The 17,394-nt window shown below is 41.8% G+C and overlaps 1 protein-coding gene across 3 annotated transcripts in view; it reads right to left on the bottom strand.

Annotated features, from left to right (window-relative positions):
• LOC106610766 (phosphatase and actin regulator 2) overlaps positions 1-17,394 on the bottom strand; it is a 74,644-nt gene that overhangs the window by 43,059 nt on the left and 14,191 nt on the right. Inside the window, exon 1 of one of the 3 annotated variants that reach the window (XM_014210338.3) lies at positions 17,098-17,198. The exons of 1 other annotated variant lie outside the window; for it this stretch is intronic. In XM_014210338.3, coding sequence (XP_014065813.3) covers positions 17,098-17,110 — 13 coding nt within the window. In that variant the 5' untranslated portion in view covers positions 17,111-17,198. Of the gene's footprint in view, positions 1-4,179; positions 4,445-17,097; positions 17,199-17,394 lie in introns of those variants that run through there. One more of the 3 variants, XM_014210330.3, reaches the window with a different exon arrangement.

Below are 17,394 nucleotides of genomic sequence, written 5' to 3'. Positions count from 1 at the left end.
TCACAGCCGGATGAAAAAATGTACCCGATTTAAACTGGTTACCACTTTGGATAGAAAACACTATTTCTAAAACTTTTTGAATGGTGTCTGTGAGTATAACAAAACTCATATGGCAGGCAAAAACCTGAGAAAAAGTCAACCAGCAAGTGTAGGATCTGAGAAATGTAGTTCTTCTTTCTAGTCCCTTTCGAAACTACAGTATCTGTGCTGTTACATTGCACTTTCTAAGGCTTCCATTGGCTGTCTAAAGCCTTCAGAAAGTGGATTGAGCCTTCTCCTGTCTCTGGGCAGAGTATAGGAGCTCAGTTACTGAGTGGTCTGCCTGAGGACAAAGAGATTGGATATGTGCGTTCCCGTGAGCACTCTGTTTTTTCTTTTCCTCCTTGAATGAAAACACTATTGTCCAGTTGGAATATTATCGCAATTTCACATTAAAAATACCATCAAAATGTATTTTAACCTGTTGGGGGTAGGGGGCAGTATTTACACGGCCGGATAAAAAACATACCCGATTTAATCTGGTTATTACTACTGCCCAGAAACTAGAATATGCATATAATTGTTGGCTTTGGATAGAAAACACCCAAAAGTTTCTAAAACTGTTTGAATGGTGTCTGTGAGTATAACAGAACTCATATGGCAGGCAAAAACCTGAGAAGATTCTGTACAGGAAGTGCCCTCTCTGACCATTCCTTGAGCTTCTTGACTCTGTTTATTGAAGACTGAGGATCTTTGCTGTAACGTGACACTTCCTACAGCTCCCATAGGCTCTCAGAAGGCGGGAAAAAGCTGAATGATGTAATTCCAGCCCCAGGCTGAAACACATTAGCGCTTTTGGCAAGTGCTCTATCAGAGGACAATGGGCTGAGGCGCGTGCACGAGTCGACCCCATGTTTTTATTTTCTTTCGTCTTTGAACCTAAACACAGATTCCCGATCGGAATATTATCGCTTTTTTACGAGAAAAATTGCATAAAAATTGATTTTAAACAGCGGTTGACATGCTTCGAAGTACGGTAATGGAATATTTAGAATTTTTTTGTCACGAAATGCGTCGTGCGCGTCACCCTTCTTTACCATTCGGATAGTGTCTTGAACGCACGAACAAAACAGAGGATATTTGAACACTAACTATGGATTATTTTGAACCAAACCAACATTTGTTATTGAAGTAGAAGTCCTGGGAGTGCATTCTGACGAAGACAGCAAAGGTATTAACATTTTTCTTATAGTAAATCTGATTTTGGTGAGTGCTAAACTTGTTGGGTGTCTAAATAGCTAGCCCTGTGATGCCGGGCTATCTACTGAGAATATTGCAAAATGTGCTTTCACCGAAAAGCTATTTTAAAATCGGACATAGCGAGTGCATAGAGGAGTTCTGTGTCTATAATTCTTAAAATAATTGTTGTGTTTTTTGTGAACGTTTATCGTGAGTAATTTAGTAAATTCACCGGAAGTTTGCGGGGGGTATGCTAGTTCTGAACGTCACATGCTAATGTAAAAAGCTGGTTTTTTATATAAATATGAACTTGATTGAACAAAACATGCATGTATTGTATAACATAATGTCCTAGGGTTGTCATCTGATGAAGATCATCAAAGGTTAGTGCTGCATTTAGCTGTGGTTTGGGTTTATGTGACATTATATGCTAGCTTGAAAAATGGGTGTCTGATTATTTCTGGCTGGGTACTCTGCTGACATAATCTAATGTTTTGCTTTCGTTGTAAAGCCTTTTTGAAATTGGACAGTGTGGTTAGATTAACGAGAGTCTTGTCTTTAAAATGGTGTAAAATAGTCATATGTTTGAGAAATTGAAGTAATAGCACTTCTAAGGTATTTGAATAACGCGCCACGGGATTCAACTGGCTGTTGAGTAGGTGGGACGATTTCGTCCCGCCGACCCTAAAGAGGTTAAACAGCGTTTGACATGCTTCTAAGTACGGTAATGGAACATTTTGACTTTTTGTGTCTCGAATTGCGCTCGCGCGTTACCCTTTGGATAGTGACCTGAACACACAAACAAAACAGAGGTATTTGGACATAACTATGGATTATTTCGAACAAAAACAACATTTATTGTGGAAGTAGCAGTCCTGGGAGTGCATTCTGACAAAGATCAGCAAAGGTAACACAATATTTCTAATACTAATTCTGAGTTTAGGTTGCCCCGAACTTGGCGGGTGTCTGAATAGCTCGCCGTGATGGCGAGCTATGTACACAGAATATTGCAAAATGTGCTTTCGCCGAAAAGCTATTTTAAAATCTGACACAGCGATTGCATAAAGGAGTTCCGTATCTATAGTTCTTAAAATAATTGTTATGTATTTTGTCAACGTTTATGATGAGTATTTTTGTAAATTCACCGGAGGTGTTTGGTGGGAATACATTTTCTGAACATCACACGCCAATGTAAAAAGCTGTTTTTGGATATAAATATGAACTTGATTAAACAAAACATACATGTATTGTATAACATAATGTCCTAGGAGTGTCATCTGATGAAGATCATCAAAGGTTAGTGCTTCATTTAGCTGTGTTTTGGGTTTTATTGACATATATGCTTGCTTGGAAAAAGGCTGTGTGGTTATTTTGGTCTATGTACTCTCCTAACATAATCTAATGTTTTGCTTTCGCTGTAAAGTCTTTTTGAAATCGGACAACGTGGTTGGATTCAGGAGAGGTTTATCTTTCAAATGGTGTAAAATAGTCGTATGTTTGAGAAAATTGAATTGTGGTATTTTAGTTATTTTTGTATTTCGCGCCATGCTATCCCATTGGCTGTTGGCTAGGGGTTCTGCTGGCGGAACGGGGTTCCGTTAGTGGAACGCCTAGATGTAAGAGGTTTTAAGTTCCTTGGCGTACACATCACAGACAATCTGAAATGGGCCACCCACACAGACAGTGTGGTGAAGAAGGCGCAACAGCGCCTCTTCAACCTCAGGAGGCATACATATAAAAACACAGGCAAATCACATTTCTGATTGCACTGGGCCTTTAAGTAAGCTTTGTATGCTACAGAAGTTGCATCCCTGATCCAACCTGTTGAACACCTCCCACTGCATTGACTGTGCCAATACAGACCATTATTCAACACCACTCACATACTAACTTTGACATCAATACAGTAATGTCTGTTTGCTTGGGCATGTGTGACCAACTGGGTTTTGAACCCAGGTTGTTGGCAAGACTACTGTGTTATCCCACTGAGCTAAAACCTTAAGGCTTAAGCTCTTAGGTCTCAGTCAAGATTAGGTTACTTATTGTGTAGGCTAGCTTGTTCACCAAACCTATATGTCCCTGCTCTCTTTTGAAAAGACAACAGATGTGCTGATCAGTATCTCTTCCATTGAATATGTAGTTGATAGCGCTATAGCCCAGGGGTGGGCAAAATTTTGGCTCAAGGGGACCCATCGGGATTGTGAAATTCAACAGAAGGCCACATTTTTTGGATGACCAATTATTTGTTAAAATCAGTTTGCAGGGCCCTCCCGAGTGGCGCAGCGGTCTAAGGCACTTTAATGCAGTGCTTGAGGTGTCACTACAGACCCGGGTTTGATTATATTTTTTTTATTTTTTATTTTTTGTCTCGCGGGCCAGATTGAAGTACAAAACATTCATTATTTGTTCAATAGTGAACTGTTATTGCGCCGTAAAAAATCGAGTAGAACCCGTACGTCCCCCGAGCCAGAGCTGTGTTGTACTCGATTCTTTACGGGTTAGGGTTAGTTCACTATTGAACAAACAATCAATGTTTTGCATGTCTTCCAGTTTGCATTGTCATTTAGTTGTGTCTATATTAAACAGGGTTCAAATATTAGTAATTGTTGAGTCCATCACTGATGACCATAACGTAACAGTTAGTGATACAAAGTATCCGATTCTTGTAAAAGTAAATGTTACTTTCGTTTCGCCTGATGGAAGACAATTACTTCCAGCAGCTTGTTACATGTACATGCATTCAGAATCAGCTGCAATGATGTAGCAGCATATACACGAGCACATTGGAGTGATGGAAAATAAGACAGATCCTTTCCGGCAAACCAACTCAAACTTGTTGAAAAGCTACATTTCAATAGGGATAAAGTTAGAAAAAATAATATAACGAGTGAAAATTGTCAGACATCGACTTCCTAAACAATAAGATAGCGGTACGCGCTTGAACGAGGAAAGCAGACTCACCACCGCTCGCATTTTGAGACAAGGTAGAGACAGACGTCTGGCCCATGCTGTCTTCAATTGACCGAAAAAGCAACAATCACGCGGTCCCCGAGGAACTTTTTTTTTCACCACAAAATCGTAGCCATCGCCTAATCCTAAAGTTCATTTCACCTACTTCAGGCAGTGGACAATTGTTGGGATAAAACTCTTGAAAAAACCGCTGGGTCTCACTGATTCAGCTCAAGAATGCCTGTCATTCCTTTATGCAGATTAGTCTACTACCCGTCAGAGGTCTAGGGAGGAAGTCTCTGTAGCCTACCTCCCCAACAGCCTACAACTGAGATGTAGATGCCAGGATTTCATCCATACAGTATAGAGACATTTTCCTAACACAGAGTTACTGACACCACAATATCATTCCAGTGTTCAAGATCTTGAAATTCATGGCAGTTTGATGTTTGCAAACATCAATTTCTAAAATCCAAATAATCATGGCATAGTTTTAGTAACTTAGTAATACATATAAAATCAACACAAATCTTCAAACAGGTCTTTGAAAACTGAATAGAAAGTTAGTTCAATACTATATTTGGCCAATGGAAATCTTAAATCTACATATTATGGCTACCTGCAAAACTTTCTTACACTGTTACAGCCATCTGAATTGTTCCTCTTAAGCTACGGTTTCCTGAGAAGAAGAACAAAGCCCTGAGTGAGTTATATGGTCTCAGGAAGGCTCTCCAATTCCTGCCCAGAGCTGACAGAAACCAGCCCTCTCCTGCCTCCAGACCCTCCCTGAGCATTGTGTCACAGGCAGCTACACTGTGAACGCCTCACCATAGCCCATCTCCTCGTCCTCCCACCTCCTAAACCGTCCTCCTAAACTGTGTACAGTATCTCTGTTATTACAGCACACAAAGGCAGCACTGTACAATGAGCATATGCTGTTACTTTGGCCGTAAATGCTAATACTAAACTAAAAGATCACCAGCCCTGAGCTTGTTCACACCACTTAAAAATACACCAAAGATGGCTGGCTCTATTTCCTTTCGAGACATGAGGCTCAACCCCTGAGCGTATCTCAGTTGCAGTGAACTCCAGCTTTTGACATGGGCGATACCATTCTGATGTCATAGTACTCACAGGGGCCCTATGGCAGGGGCTCAGCTGACACTCTAGCTGTGGGATGTGTGTTATCAGGAAATAAAATACTTTCACATACCAAAACATGGATATACTAAACCATCCAGCACTGTCGCACACACTGATTACAGCCTACACGTTGAGTAAGAGCATTGCCATTGTACATATAGGGAAACTGTGAGTGTAGATACATTGTAATGTGCAAACTACTATATATAGAAGCTCAATTAAATAACTATTGTAATGTTGACAAGAGGGATCATTATAATCATGATTAATGACATGAATGTATGTACACAGTAGGGTCTACGGTGAGTTGATAAATAGAGTATCTGAGAGAGGTTGTAAAAATCCATTGACCTTTGCAGACTGTTTGGTTTAGGTGCAAGGCTGACATCTACTGTTCAATGAACATTCTGTCAACAAGGATATTCTAGAAACCATACCATCGATCAATTTAACGGCAAAAAGGTATGGACAAATCTTTAAGTAAAAGGCTAAATCTTTAAGAAAAGTCTTACCAAAATGTTCCAAAGTACATAGAGAAACATAACATTAGCCTTATATTATCAAACATGAATCAAGGCTCATAAATGCATCTAACAAGTAAAGCATTGCCAGTCAGCTTTAAGTAAAGTGGCACATTGCTCTTGAGATGAAAGCCTGCCGTGGCATAGGGAGGATATCACTAACGACTATAACCAAAGAGCAGTCTAAGTGCATATGGCAGACTAGATCCTCTACCACTCAACCTCTCCACAAGAACCCAAATACTGCCCTATGAATTTATCAATGCTAATACACTGATCCCCCAGACAGCCTCACTACTTATCCCCTGTGCCTTCCTTCAGTTCCTTAATGTATTGATAGGAGATGTTGGCAACACATAGCCTACTTTTACAAATCACTAGGTAAATACTTTAAATACTAGGTTATAATCCATACAAAATGTATATTGTTTCAATACGTGAAAGGTAGTTCTGTATGGCCTAATCACTATTCTATTCTAGTATCAATTACTACTCAGTATAATCCTAGTTATTCATTACGAAGAAGGCCCAGTAGTAGGAAGGGAAATGGATAACAGATATACAGGGTGGCAGGGTAGCCTAGTGGTTAGAGCGTTGAGCTAGTAACCGAAAGGTTGCAAATTCGAATCCCCGAGCTGACAAAGTACAACTCTGTCATTTTTCCCCTGAACAATGCAGTTAACCCACTAATCCTAGGCTGTCATTGAAAATAAGAATTTGTTCTTAACTGACTTGCCTAGTTAAATATAAAATATATATATATATAGTACCAGTCAAAAGTTTGGATACACCGACTCATTCAAGGGTTTTTCTTTAGTTTTACTATTTTATACAGTGTAGAATAATAGTGAAGACATTAAAACTATGAAATAACACATACGGAATCATGTAGTAACAAAAAAAGTGTTAAACAAATCAAAATATATTTTATATTTGAGATTCTTCAAAGTAGCCACCCTTTGCCTTGATGACAGCTTTGCACACTCTTTGCATTCTCTCAAACAGCTTCATGAAGTAGTCACCTGGAATGCATTTCAATTAACAGGTGTGCCTTGTTAAAAATTAATTTGTGGAATTTCTTTCCTTCTTAATGCATTTGAGCCAATCAGTTGTGTTGTGAAAAGGTAGGGGTGTTATACAGAAGATAGCCCTATTTGGTAAAAGACCAAGTCCATATTATGGCAAGAACAACTCAAATAAGCAAAGAGAAATGAAGTCCATCATTACTTTAAGACATGAAGGTCAGTCAATACGGAACATTTCTAAAACTTTGAACATTTCTTCAAGTGCAGTCGCAAAAACCATCAAGCGCTATAATGAAACTGGCTCTCATGAGGACCGCCACAGGAAAGGAAGACCCAGAGTTACATCTGCTGCAGAGGATTAGTTCATTAGAGTTACCATTCTCAGAAATTGCGGCCAAATAAATGCTTCACAGAGTTCAAGTAACAGACACATCTCAACATCAACTGTTCAGAAGAGACTGCGTGAATCAGGCCTTCATGGTCAAATTGCTGCAAAGAAACCACTACTAAAAGAGACCAGTAAGAAGAAGAGGCTTGTTTGGGCCAAGAAACACGAGCAATGGACATTCATTCAGTGTAAATCTGTCCTTTGGTCTGATGAATCCAAATTTGAGATTTTTCCAACCGCCGTGTCTTTGTGAGACGCAGAGTAGGTGAATGGATGATCTCCACATGTGTGGTTCCCACCGTGAAGCATGGAGGAGGAGTTGTGATGGTATGGGGGTGCTTTGCTGGTGACACTGTCTGTGAGTTATTTAGAATTCAAGGCACACTTAACCAGCATGGCTACCACAGCATTCTGCAGCGATACGTCATCCCATCTGGTTTGCGCTTAGTGGGACTATCATTTATTTCTCAACAGGACAATGACCCAAAACACACCTCCAGGGTGTGTAAGAGCTATTTGACCAAGAAGGAGAGTGATGGAGTGCTGCATCAGATGACCTGGCCTCCACAATCAACCAACCTCAACCCAATTGAAATGGTTTGGGATGAGTTGGACCACAGCCTGTTGGAAAAGCATTCCTCATGAAGCTGCTTGAAAGAATGCCAAGAGTGTGCAAAGCTGTCATCAAGGCCAAGGGTGGCTACTTTGAAGTATCTCAAATCTAAAATATATTTGTTTAACACTTTTGTCACGCTCTGACCTAGGAGAGCTGTGTTTTCTCTGTTTAGTTAGGTCAGGGTGTGATAGGTGGGTGGGCATTCTATGTTTTGTTTTCTATGTTTTGGCCGGGTATGGTTTCCAATCAGAGGCAGCTGTCTATCGTTGTCTCTGATTGGAAGCCATACTTAGGCAGCCTGTTTTTCCCTTTGTTTTTGTGGGTAGTTGCTTTCTGTTTAGTTTGTAAACCTGACGGAACTGTTGGCTCTCATTTTGTTATTTTGTCTAGTGTTCGTTTCCATTAAAATATATAACGATGAGCACTCTACACGCTGCGCTTTGGTCTCCTCTATACGACGCCCGTAACAACTTTTTTTGGTTACTACATGATTCCATATGTGTTATTTCATAGTTTTGATATCTTCAATATTATTCTGCAATGTAGAAAATAGTAAAAATAAAGAAAAACCCTGGAATGAGTAGGGGTGTCCACACTTTTGACTGGTACTGTATGTCTTTATGTTGTTACAGTATACCTCACTCATTGACTAATTGATATATATATTTATGTTGTTACAGTATACCCCACTCATTGACTAATGGATATATGTATTTATGTTGTTACAGTATACCTCACTCATTGACTAATGGATATATGTATTTATGTTGTTACAGTATACCTCACTCATTGACTAATGGATATATGTATTTATGTTGTTACAGTATACCTCACTCATTGACTAATGGATATATGTATTTATGTTGTTACAGTATACCCCACTCATTGATCAAAAAGGTAACAGGATGTCCAAATGGAGGAAAAAGGGAAAGAGTCATAAATGATTAACCAGCAATCTCAGCAAAAATCCAAGGTAATTATTGTTTATGTGGTGCTTCTTAGTTCTTCCTCTTTTTAGATGATTTCCTTATTAACCTCAAACTTCGAGGTGAGTTCCAAAGTGTTGGTAAACTGTGTTTTATATTACCTAGACTGTATCTGTCTAAAATGACAGTAAAACCATAGTTCTAATCTGTATTGTAGAGTAGAGAGTATCATACTTTGTCTATGATGTAGTCTACAATAAGGTGAATATTTTCATAACAACATTTTTGTTCTTTATTTTGGTTAGGCCAGGGTGTTACATTGGGTGGGCGTTCTATGTTCCTTTTTCTATGTTTTTGTATTTCTTTGTTTTGGGCCGTGTGTGGCTCCCAATCAGGCACAGCTGAAGTTCGTTGTTGCTGATTGGGAGTCACACATAAGGAGCATGGGGTGGGTAATTGTTTCTGTCTAGTGTTTCTGTTGTGTAGAGTTAATCCTGACAGGACTGTTTTGCTGTCGTCTTTTGTTTATTTTTGTAGTGTTCTCTTTTTCATTAAAACTCTAATGATGAACACATCCTCCGCTGCACCTTGGTCTGATTCTGACGACGGCCGTTACAATGCCTATCATAATATGAGACAGAGAGGTGCAAGCATGTCCTCCTTCCTCATTCCAGTGGTAGAGACTTGATGGTAGTTGTACATGAAACACAATTTCTTTTAAATGTCATAAAATTGAAACAACTGTATGTTTTGGATGTGCAATTTGCACCATAGTTTGAATTGTCTCACCATTAATGTGGGATAATTCAAAGTATGTTGCAACTTCAACGTTTCATATAATTTTACATACACAAATCAAACGTGATTACATACAAATACTGTATGTATGGTATGGTACAGTATGTTGAGAAAACATTGACATATCAGAAAGGGTTACTTTATACACAGATTAGATTTGACCTTCTCCACAAGCAAACTATTATTGAAACTGATATCAGTTACTTTGTTACTTTGTTTGGATAACAGGTATCTCTCATTACTGGACCACTTCATTTCCTACACTGAAATCTTGTATGTACTGTATACAAATCAATGCGTCATCCTGTCAGTAAGTAGCTTATTTTCCCTGGTCTGGATGGCTCTTATTTTGAAATCTAGGCTGTTTAAAAATAGCTCATTGCAGAGAAAATCGAGAGCATTATATACTGCTCAAAAAAATAAAGGGAACACTTAAACAACACAAGGTAACTCCAAGTCAATCACACTTCTGTGAAATCAAACTGTCCACTTAGGAAGCAACACTGATTGACAATACATTTCACATGCTGTTGTGCAAATGGAATAGACAACAGGTGGAAATTATAGGCAATTAGCAAGACACCCCCAATAAAGGAGTGGTTCTGCAGGTGGGGACCACAGACCACTTCTCAGTTCCTATGCTTCCTGGCTGATGTTTTGGTCACTTTTGAATGCTGGCGGTGCTTTCACTCTAGTGGTAGCATGAGACGGAGTCTACTACCCACACAAGTGGCTCAGGTAGTGCAGCTCATCCAGGATGGCACATCAATGCGAGCTGTGGCAAGAAGGTTTGCTGTGTCTGTCAGCGTAGTGTCCAGAGCATGGAGGTGCTACCAGGAGACAGGCCAGTACATCAGGAGATGTGGAGGAGGCCGTAGGAGGGCAACAACCCAGCAACAGGACCGCTACCTCCTCCTTTGTGCAAGGAGGAGCAGGAGAAGCACTGCCAGAGCCCTGCAAAATGACATCCAGCAGGCCACAAATGTGCATGTGTCTGCTCAAACGGTCAGAAACAGACTCCATGAGGGTGCTATGAGGGCCCGACGTCCACAGGTGGGGGTTGTGCTTACAGCCCAACACCGTGCAGGACGTTTGGGATTTGCCAGAGAACACCAAGATTGGCAAATTCGCCACTGGCGCCCTGTGCTTCACAGATGAAAGCAGGTTCACACTGAGCACATGTGACAGACGTGACAGAGTCTGGAGACGCCGTGGAGAACGTTCTGCTGCCTGCAACATCCTCCAGCATGACCGGTTTGGCGGTGGGTCAGTCATGGTGTGGGGTGGCATTTCTTTGGGGGGCCGCACAGCCCTCCATGTGCTCGCCAGAGGTAGCCTGACTACCATTAGGTACCGAGATGAGATCCTCAGACCCCTTGTGAGACCATATGCTGGTGCGGTTGGCCCTGGGTTCCTCCTAATGCAAGACAATGCTAGACCTCATGTGGCTGGAGTGTGTCAGCAGTTCCTGCAAGAGGAAGGCATTGATGCTATGGACCGGCCCGCCCGTTCCCCAGACCTGAATCCAATTGAGCACATCTGGGACATCATGTCTCGCTCCATCCACCAATGCCACATTGCACCACAGACTGTCCAGGAGTTGGCGGATGCTTTAGTCCAGGTCTGGGAGGAGATCCCTCAGGAGACCATCCGTCACCTCATCAGGAGCATGCCCAGGCATTGTAGGGAGGTGATACAGGCACGTGGAGGCCACACACACTACTGAGCCTCATTTTGACTTGTTTTAAGGACATTACATCAAAGTTGGATCAGCCTGTAGTGTTGTTTTCCACTTTAATTTTGAGTGTGACTCCAAATCCAGACCTCCATGGGTTGATAAATTGGATTTCCATTGATTATATTTTGTGTGATTATGTTGTCAGCACATTCAACTATGTAAAGAAAAAAGTATTTAATAAGATTATTTCTTTCATTCAGATCTAGGATGTGTTGTTTAAGTGTTCCCTTTATTTTTTTGAGCAGTATATTTCACAGTGCAGAGACATTGGGGCTAATGATCACATAAAGGTTCAATATGAAAGAGAGGAGAGCAGCAGCAGACAGCCAGAGACAGAGGTCTACCCACCCATTGCTCATCCACATCAAAATAAACCATGACGATGTCGGATTGTTTGTCTTCATTGAAAAATCACTACCACTATCTGTAGCAAATGACAGATCTGATTTTCCTCAATTGGAATCCAATTGTTTTTGTTCAGACATGCTGCTAAGCTTATTGATGTGTTGTACATTAAAGATGTGGATTGGCTCAAAACCGTCGGCTTAGTGTCATTGATTTTCACGATTCTTACAGTTACTTTGGCCCGTTGCACTGTTTGGACTGAGACTGGTCTGTTACTTCATATGCTGTCACACTGTACTAAACCCAGACTGGTCTGTTACTTCATATGCTGTCACACTGTACTAAACCCAGACTGGTCTGTTACTTCATATGCTGTCACTCTGTACTAAACCCAGACTGGTCTGTTACTTCATATGCTGTCACTCTGTACTAAACCCAGACTGGTCTGTTACTTCATATGCTGTCACTCTGTACTAAACCCAGACTGGTCTGTTACTTCATATGCTGTCACGCTGTACTAAACCTAGACTGGTCTGTTACTTCATATGCTGTCACGCTGTACTAAACCCAGACTGGTCTGTTACTTCATATGCTGTCACACTGTACTAAACCCAGACTGGTCTGTTACTTCATATTCTGTCACTCTGTACTAAACCCAGACTGGTCTGTTACTTCATATGCTGTCACTCTGTACTAAACCCAGACTGGTCTGTTACTTCATATGCTGTCACACTGTACTAAACCCAGACTGGTCTGTTACTTCATATGCTGTCACTCTGTACTAAACCCAGACTGGTCTGTTACTTCATATGCTGTCACTCTGTACTAAACCCAGACTGGTCTGTTACTTCATATGCTGTCACTCTGTACTAAACCCAGACTGGTCTGTTACTTCATATGCTGTCACGCTGTACTAAAGCTGTTTCAATTACAAGTTCAATTGAAAGGACAACATAAGACTAGACAAAATAACACTTGTAAGACTGCATTGGTTAATTCCCCAATGGAAGTAGTATCACATTTCCCTCCATTGAGGGTTGGGGTTGGTTGGGACAGAATAAAGTAATTCCACAGGGAAGTTGAGAAATCAGTTTTGTGAAATGAACAAATGTGTCAGCAGATCCTATCAATCACTGTATGGTTTTCTACAACACAGCGACACTGCTGAATCACTGTAAATGACTTTAGCCTTGTGGAGCATTAGGGTTTTCTACAACACAACGACACTGCTGAATCACTGTAAATGACTTTAGCCTTGTGGAGCATTAGGGTTTTCTACAACACAACGACACTGCTGAATCACTGTAAATGACTTTAGCCTTGTGGAGCATTAGGGTTTTCTACAACACAACGACACTGCTGAATCACTGTAAATGACTTTAGCCTTGTGGAGCATTAGGGTTTTCTACAACACAACGACACTGCTGAATCACTGTGGTCTGAGGCTATGCAAATGTGGACAACCTGACTCATATGATACCATGTAGACATTCTGTTTTGCATTGTAAAACACAGATTGAAGAACACAATCTAAGAACACATCTAGTCAAATGGCTACCCAGACTATTTGCATTGCCCCCTCCCCTCTCCACACCACTGCCACTGTCTGTTGTCATCTATGCATAGTCACTTTAATTAACTCTACCTACATGTACATACTACCTCAACTAATAGGTGTCCCCGCACATTGACTCTGTACCGGCACCCCCCTGTATATATCGTAAGCTCGTAAGTAAGCATTTCACTGTAAGGTCTACACCTATTGCATTCGGCGCATGTGGCTAATACAATTTGATTTGATTTGACAATCTACTATTAAGAATCCACCTGGACCATATGAAATCATATGTAAAGAAATATACATACTGTACCTATAACAGAATCACAAAGTCATGACATATGGCTTTGTATCTTATCTTTCTATACATCACATCATAGATCAATACTGCAGTATTATCACAGGTGAACTTGACTTATATTACTGTCTGGGAGATCCATGTACCTAGCCCTCCGTGTCAGTCCAATTTCTCCACTACAAAGTGTATTTGAACAGGAGTTATGACATGAGTTAATACACAGTGAAATGTTAGGACATTCACATAGTGTGGCAAACAATTAAACATATCAAATGGCATTGACTAAATACAGACTGACTGTAATCCACTACAAGACACTGAGTCATCATACCTTGTCACCAGCTGTGACTACCTTGTCACTAACTGTGACTATCCTGTCACTAGCTGTGACTATCCTGTAACTAGCTGTGACTATCCTGTCACTAACTGTGACTACCCTGTCACTAGCTGTGACTATGCTGTCACTAACTGTGACTATCCTGTCACTAACTGTGACTATCCTGTCACTAACTGTGACTATCCTGTCACTAGCTGTGACTATCCTGTCACTAGCTGTGACTACCCTGTCACTAGCTGTGACTATCCTGTCACTAGCTGTGACTACCCTGTCACTAGCTGTGACTACCCGGTCACTAACTGTGACTACCCTGTCACTAGCTGTGACTACCCTGTCACTAACTGTGACTATCCTGTCACAGGCTGTGACTATCCTGTCACTAACTGTGACTACCCTGTCACTAGCTGTGACTACCCTGTCACTAGCTGTGACTATCCTGTCACTAACTGGGACTATCCTGTCACTAACTGGGACTATCCTGTCACTAGCTGTGACTATCCTGTCACTAACTGTGACTATCCTGTCACTAACTGGGACTATCCTGTCACTAGCTGGGACTATCCTGTCACTAACTGTGACTACCCTGTCACTAACTGTGACTTCCCTGTCACTAGCTGTGACTACCCTGTCACTAGCTGTGACTATCCTGTCACTAACTGTGACTAACCTGTCACCAGCTGTGACTATCCTGTCACCAGCTGTGACTATCCTGTCACCAACTGTGACTATCCTGTCACTAACTGTGACTATCCTGTCATTAGCTGTGACTATCCTGTCACTAACTGTGACAATCCTGTCACTAACTGTGACTATCCTGTCACTAGCTGTGACTATCCTGTCACTAGCTGTGACTATCCTGTCACTAGCTGTGACTATCCTGTCACTAACTGTGACTACCTTGTCACTAGCTGTGACTACCCTGTCACTAGCTGTGACTACCCTGTCACTAACTGTGACTATCCTGTCACTAGCTGTGACTATCCTGTCACTAGCTGTGACTATCCTGTCACTAACTGTGACTACCCTGTCACTAGCTGTGACTACCCTGTCACTAACTGTGACTATCCTGTCAGTAGCTGTGACTACCCTGTCACTAGCTGTGACTACCCTGTCACTAGCTGTGACTATCCTGTCACTAGCTGTGACTATCCTGTCACTAGCTGTGACTGTCCTGTCACTAGCTGTGACTGTCCTGTCACTAGCTGTGACTATCCTGTCACTAACTGTGACTACCCTGTCACTAGCTGTGACTACCCTGTCGCTAGCTGTGACTACCCTGTCGCTAACTGTGACTACCCTGTCGCTAACTGTGACTATGCTGTCACTAGCTGTGACTATCCTGTCGCTAACTGTGACTACCCTGTCGCTAGCTGTGACTATCCTGTCACTAGCTGTGACTACCCTGTCACTAACTGTGACTACCCTGTCACTAACTGTGACTACCCTGTCACTAACTGTGACTATCCTGTCACAGGCTGTGACTATCCTGTCACTAACTGTGACTATCCTGTCACTAACTGGGACTATCCTGTCACTAGCTGGGACTATCCTGTCACTAACTGTGACTACCCTGTCACTAACTGTGACTTCCCTGTCACTAGCTGTGACTACCCTGTCACTAGCTGTGACTATCCTGTCACTAACTGTGACTAACCTGTCACCAGCTGTGACTATCCTGTCACCAGCTGTAACTATCCTGTCACCAACTGTGACTATCCTGTCACTAACTGTGACTATCCTGTCACTAGCTGTGACTATCCTGTCACTAACTGTGACAATCCTGTCACTAACTGTGACTATCCTGTCACTAGCTGTGACTATCCTGTCACTAGCTGTGACTATCCTGTCACTAGCTGTGACTATCCTGTCACTAACTGTGACTACCTTGTCACTAGCTGTGACTATCCTGTCACTAACTGTGACTATCCTGTCACTAGCTGTGACTATCCTGTCACTAGCTGTGACTATCCTGTCACTAACTGTGACTACCCTGTCACTAGCTGTGACTACCCTGTCACTAACTGTGACTATCCTGTCAGTAGCTGTGACTACCCTGTCACTAGCTGTGACTACCCTGTCACTAGCTGTGACTATCCTGTCACTAGCTGTGACTATCCTGTCACTAGCTGTGACTATCCTGTCACTAGCTCTGACTATCCTGTCACTAGCTGTGACTACCCTGTCACTAACTGTGACTACCCTGTCACTAACTGTGACTATCCTGTCACTAGCTGTGACTATCCTGTCACTAGCTGTGACTATCCTGTCACTAGCTGTGACTATCCTGTCACTAGCTGTGACTATCCTGTCACTAACTGTGACTATCCTGTCACTAACTGTGACTATCCTGTCACTAACTGTGACTAGCCTGTCACTAGCTGTGACTATATAATATGTTATGAGATGATGAATATAATACTCGTAGAGGTAATCTCTCTAAGTGATAAGGCTTTATGTTTATCTTTAAATAATCAAATAAGTACAAAACAAACCAGGTTTTTAACAATTTAGGCACAAGCTAAGTTATTTAAACAACTCTAATCCAACAAAATGACATTACATTAATGGGTTTTTGCCTGGCAGTGTTCCCTAAACAGCTGATCTGAATACACAGAGCGAAAGTCCAAAAGTTCCTCCTCAATAAGTAGGGTAGATAGCAATCCCAACTGTCTCTAGGCAACCCTCTTCATGCATAGTCCAGGGGCAATGTATCCCACAGAGAACATTTAGAGAACTCCTACTACCAACTACTGTAACACACAACAATCACAAAGACAATCAATTCTCTCTCACACACAAATACACACAAGTACACACAGAAACACACACAAATACACAGACACACACAGGAACACAGACACACACAGAAACATAGACACACACAGAAACACAGACACACACAGAAACATAGACACACAGACACACACAGGAACACAGACACACACAGAAACATAGACACACACAGGAACACAGACACACACAGAAACATAGACACACACAGGAACACAGACACACACAGAAACACAGACACACACAGAAACACAGACACACACAGAAACATAGACACACAGACACAGACACAGACACACACAGAAACATAGACACATAGACACACAGACACACAGACACAGACACACACAGAAACATAGACACACAGACACACAGACATAGACACACAGACACACGGACAGAAACATAGACACACATACACACAGACACAGACTAAAGGGGACTCACGAGCATGCTCCATGACTGGATGAAAATGATCCCCCTTGTGAGCTGATCCTTTCTTTTCCTCATAACTCTATTTCCCTCACTCCCTCCCTCTCTCCCTCTCCTCCTAGCCCTCTCTCTTTCCCTCCCTCCCTCTATCTCTCACTCACTCACTCACTCACTCACTCTCTCCTCCTCCTCTCTTTCCCTCCCTCTATCTCTCACTCCCTCTCTCCATCTCTCCCTCCCTCTCTCTCTTTACCTCCCTCCCTCTCTCCCTCTAGCCCTTCCTGTGCAGGAAGCTGGCTCTCTAATGTTCGT

Source organism: Salmo salar, chromosome 01, assembly GCF_965601325.2.
Source record: "Salmo salar chromosome 01, fSalSal1, whole genome shotgun sequence".
Lineage (NCBI taxonomy): Eukaryota > Metazoa > Chordata > Actinopteri > Salmoniformes > Salmonidae > Salmo > Salmo salar.
This window is presented reverse-complemented; position numbering and strand designations above follow the sequence as displayed.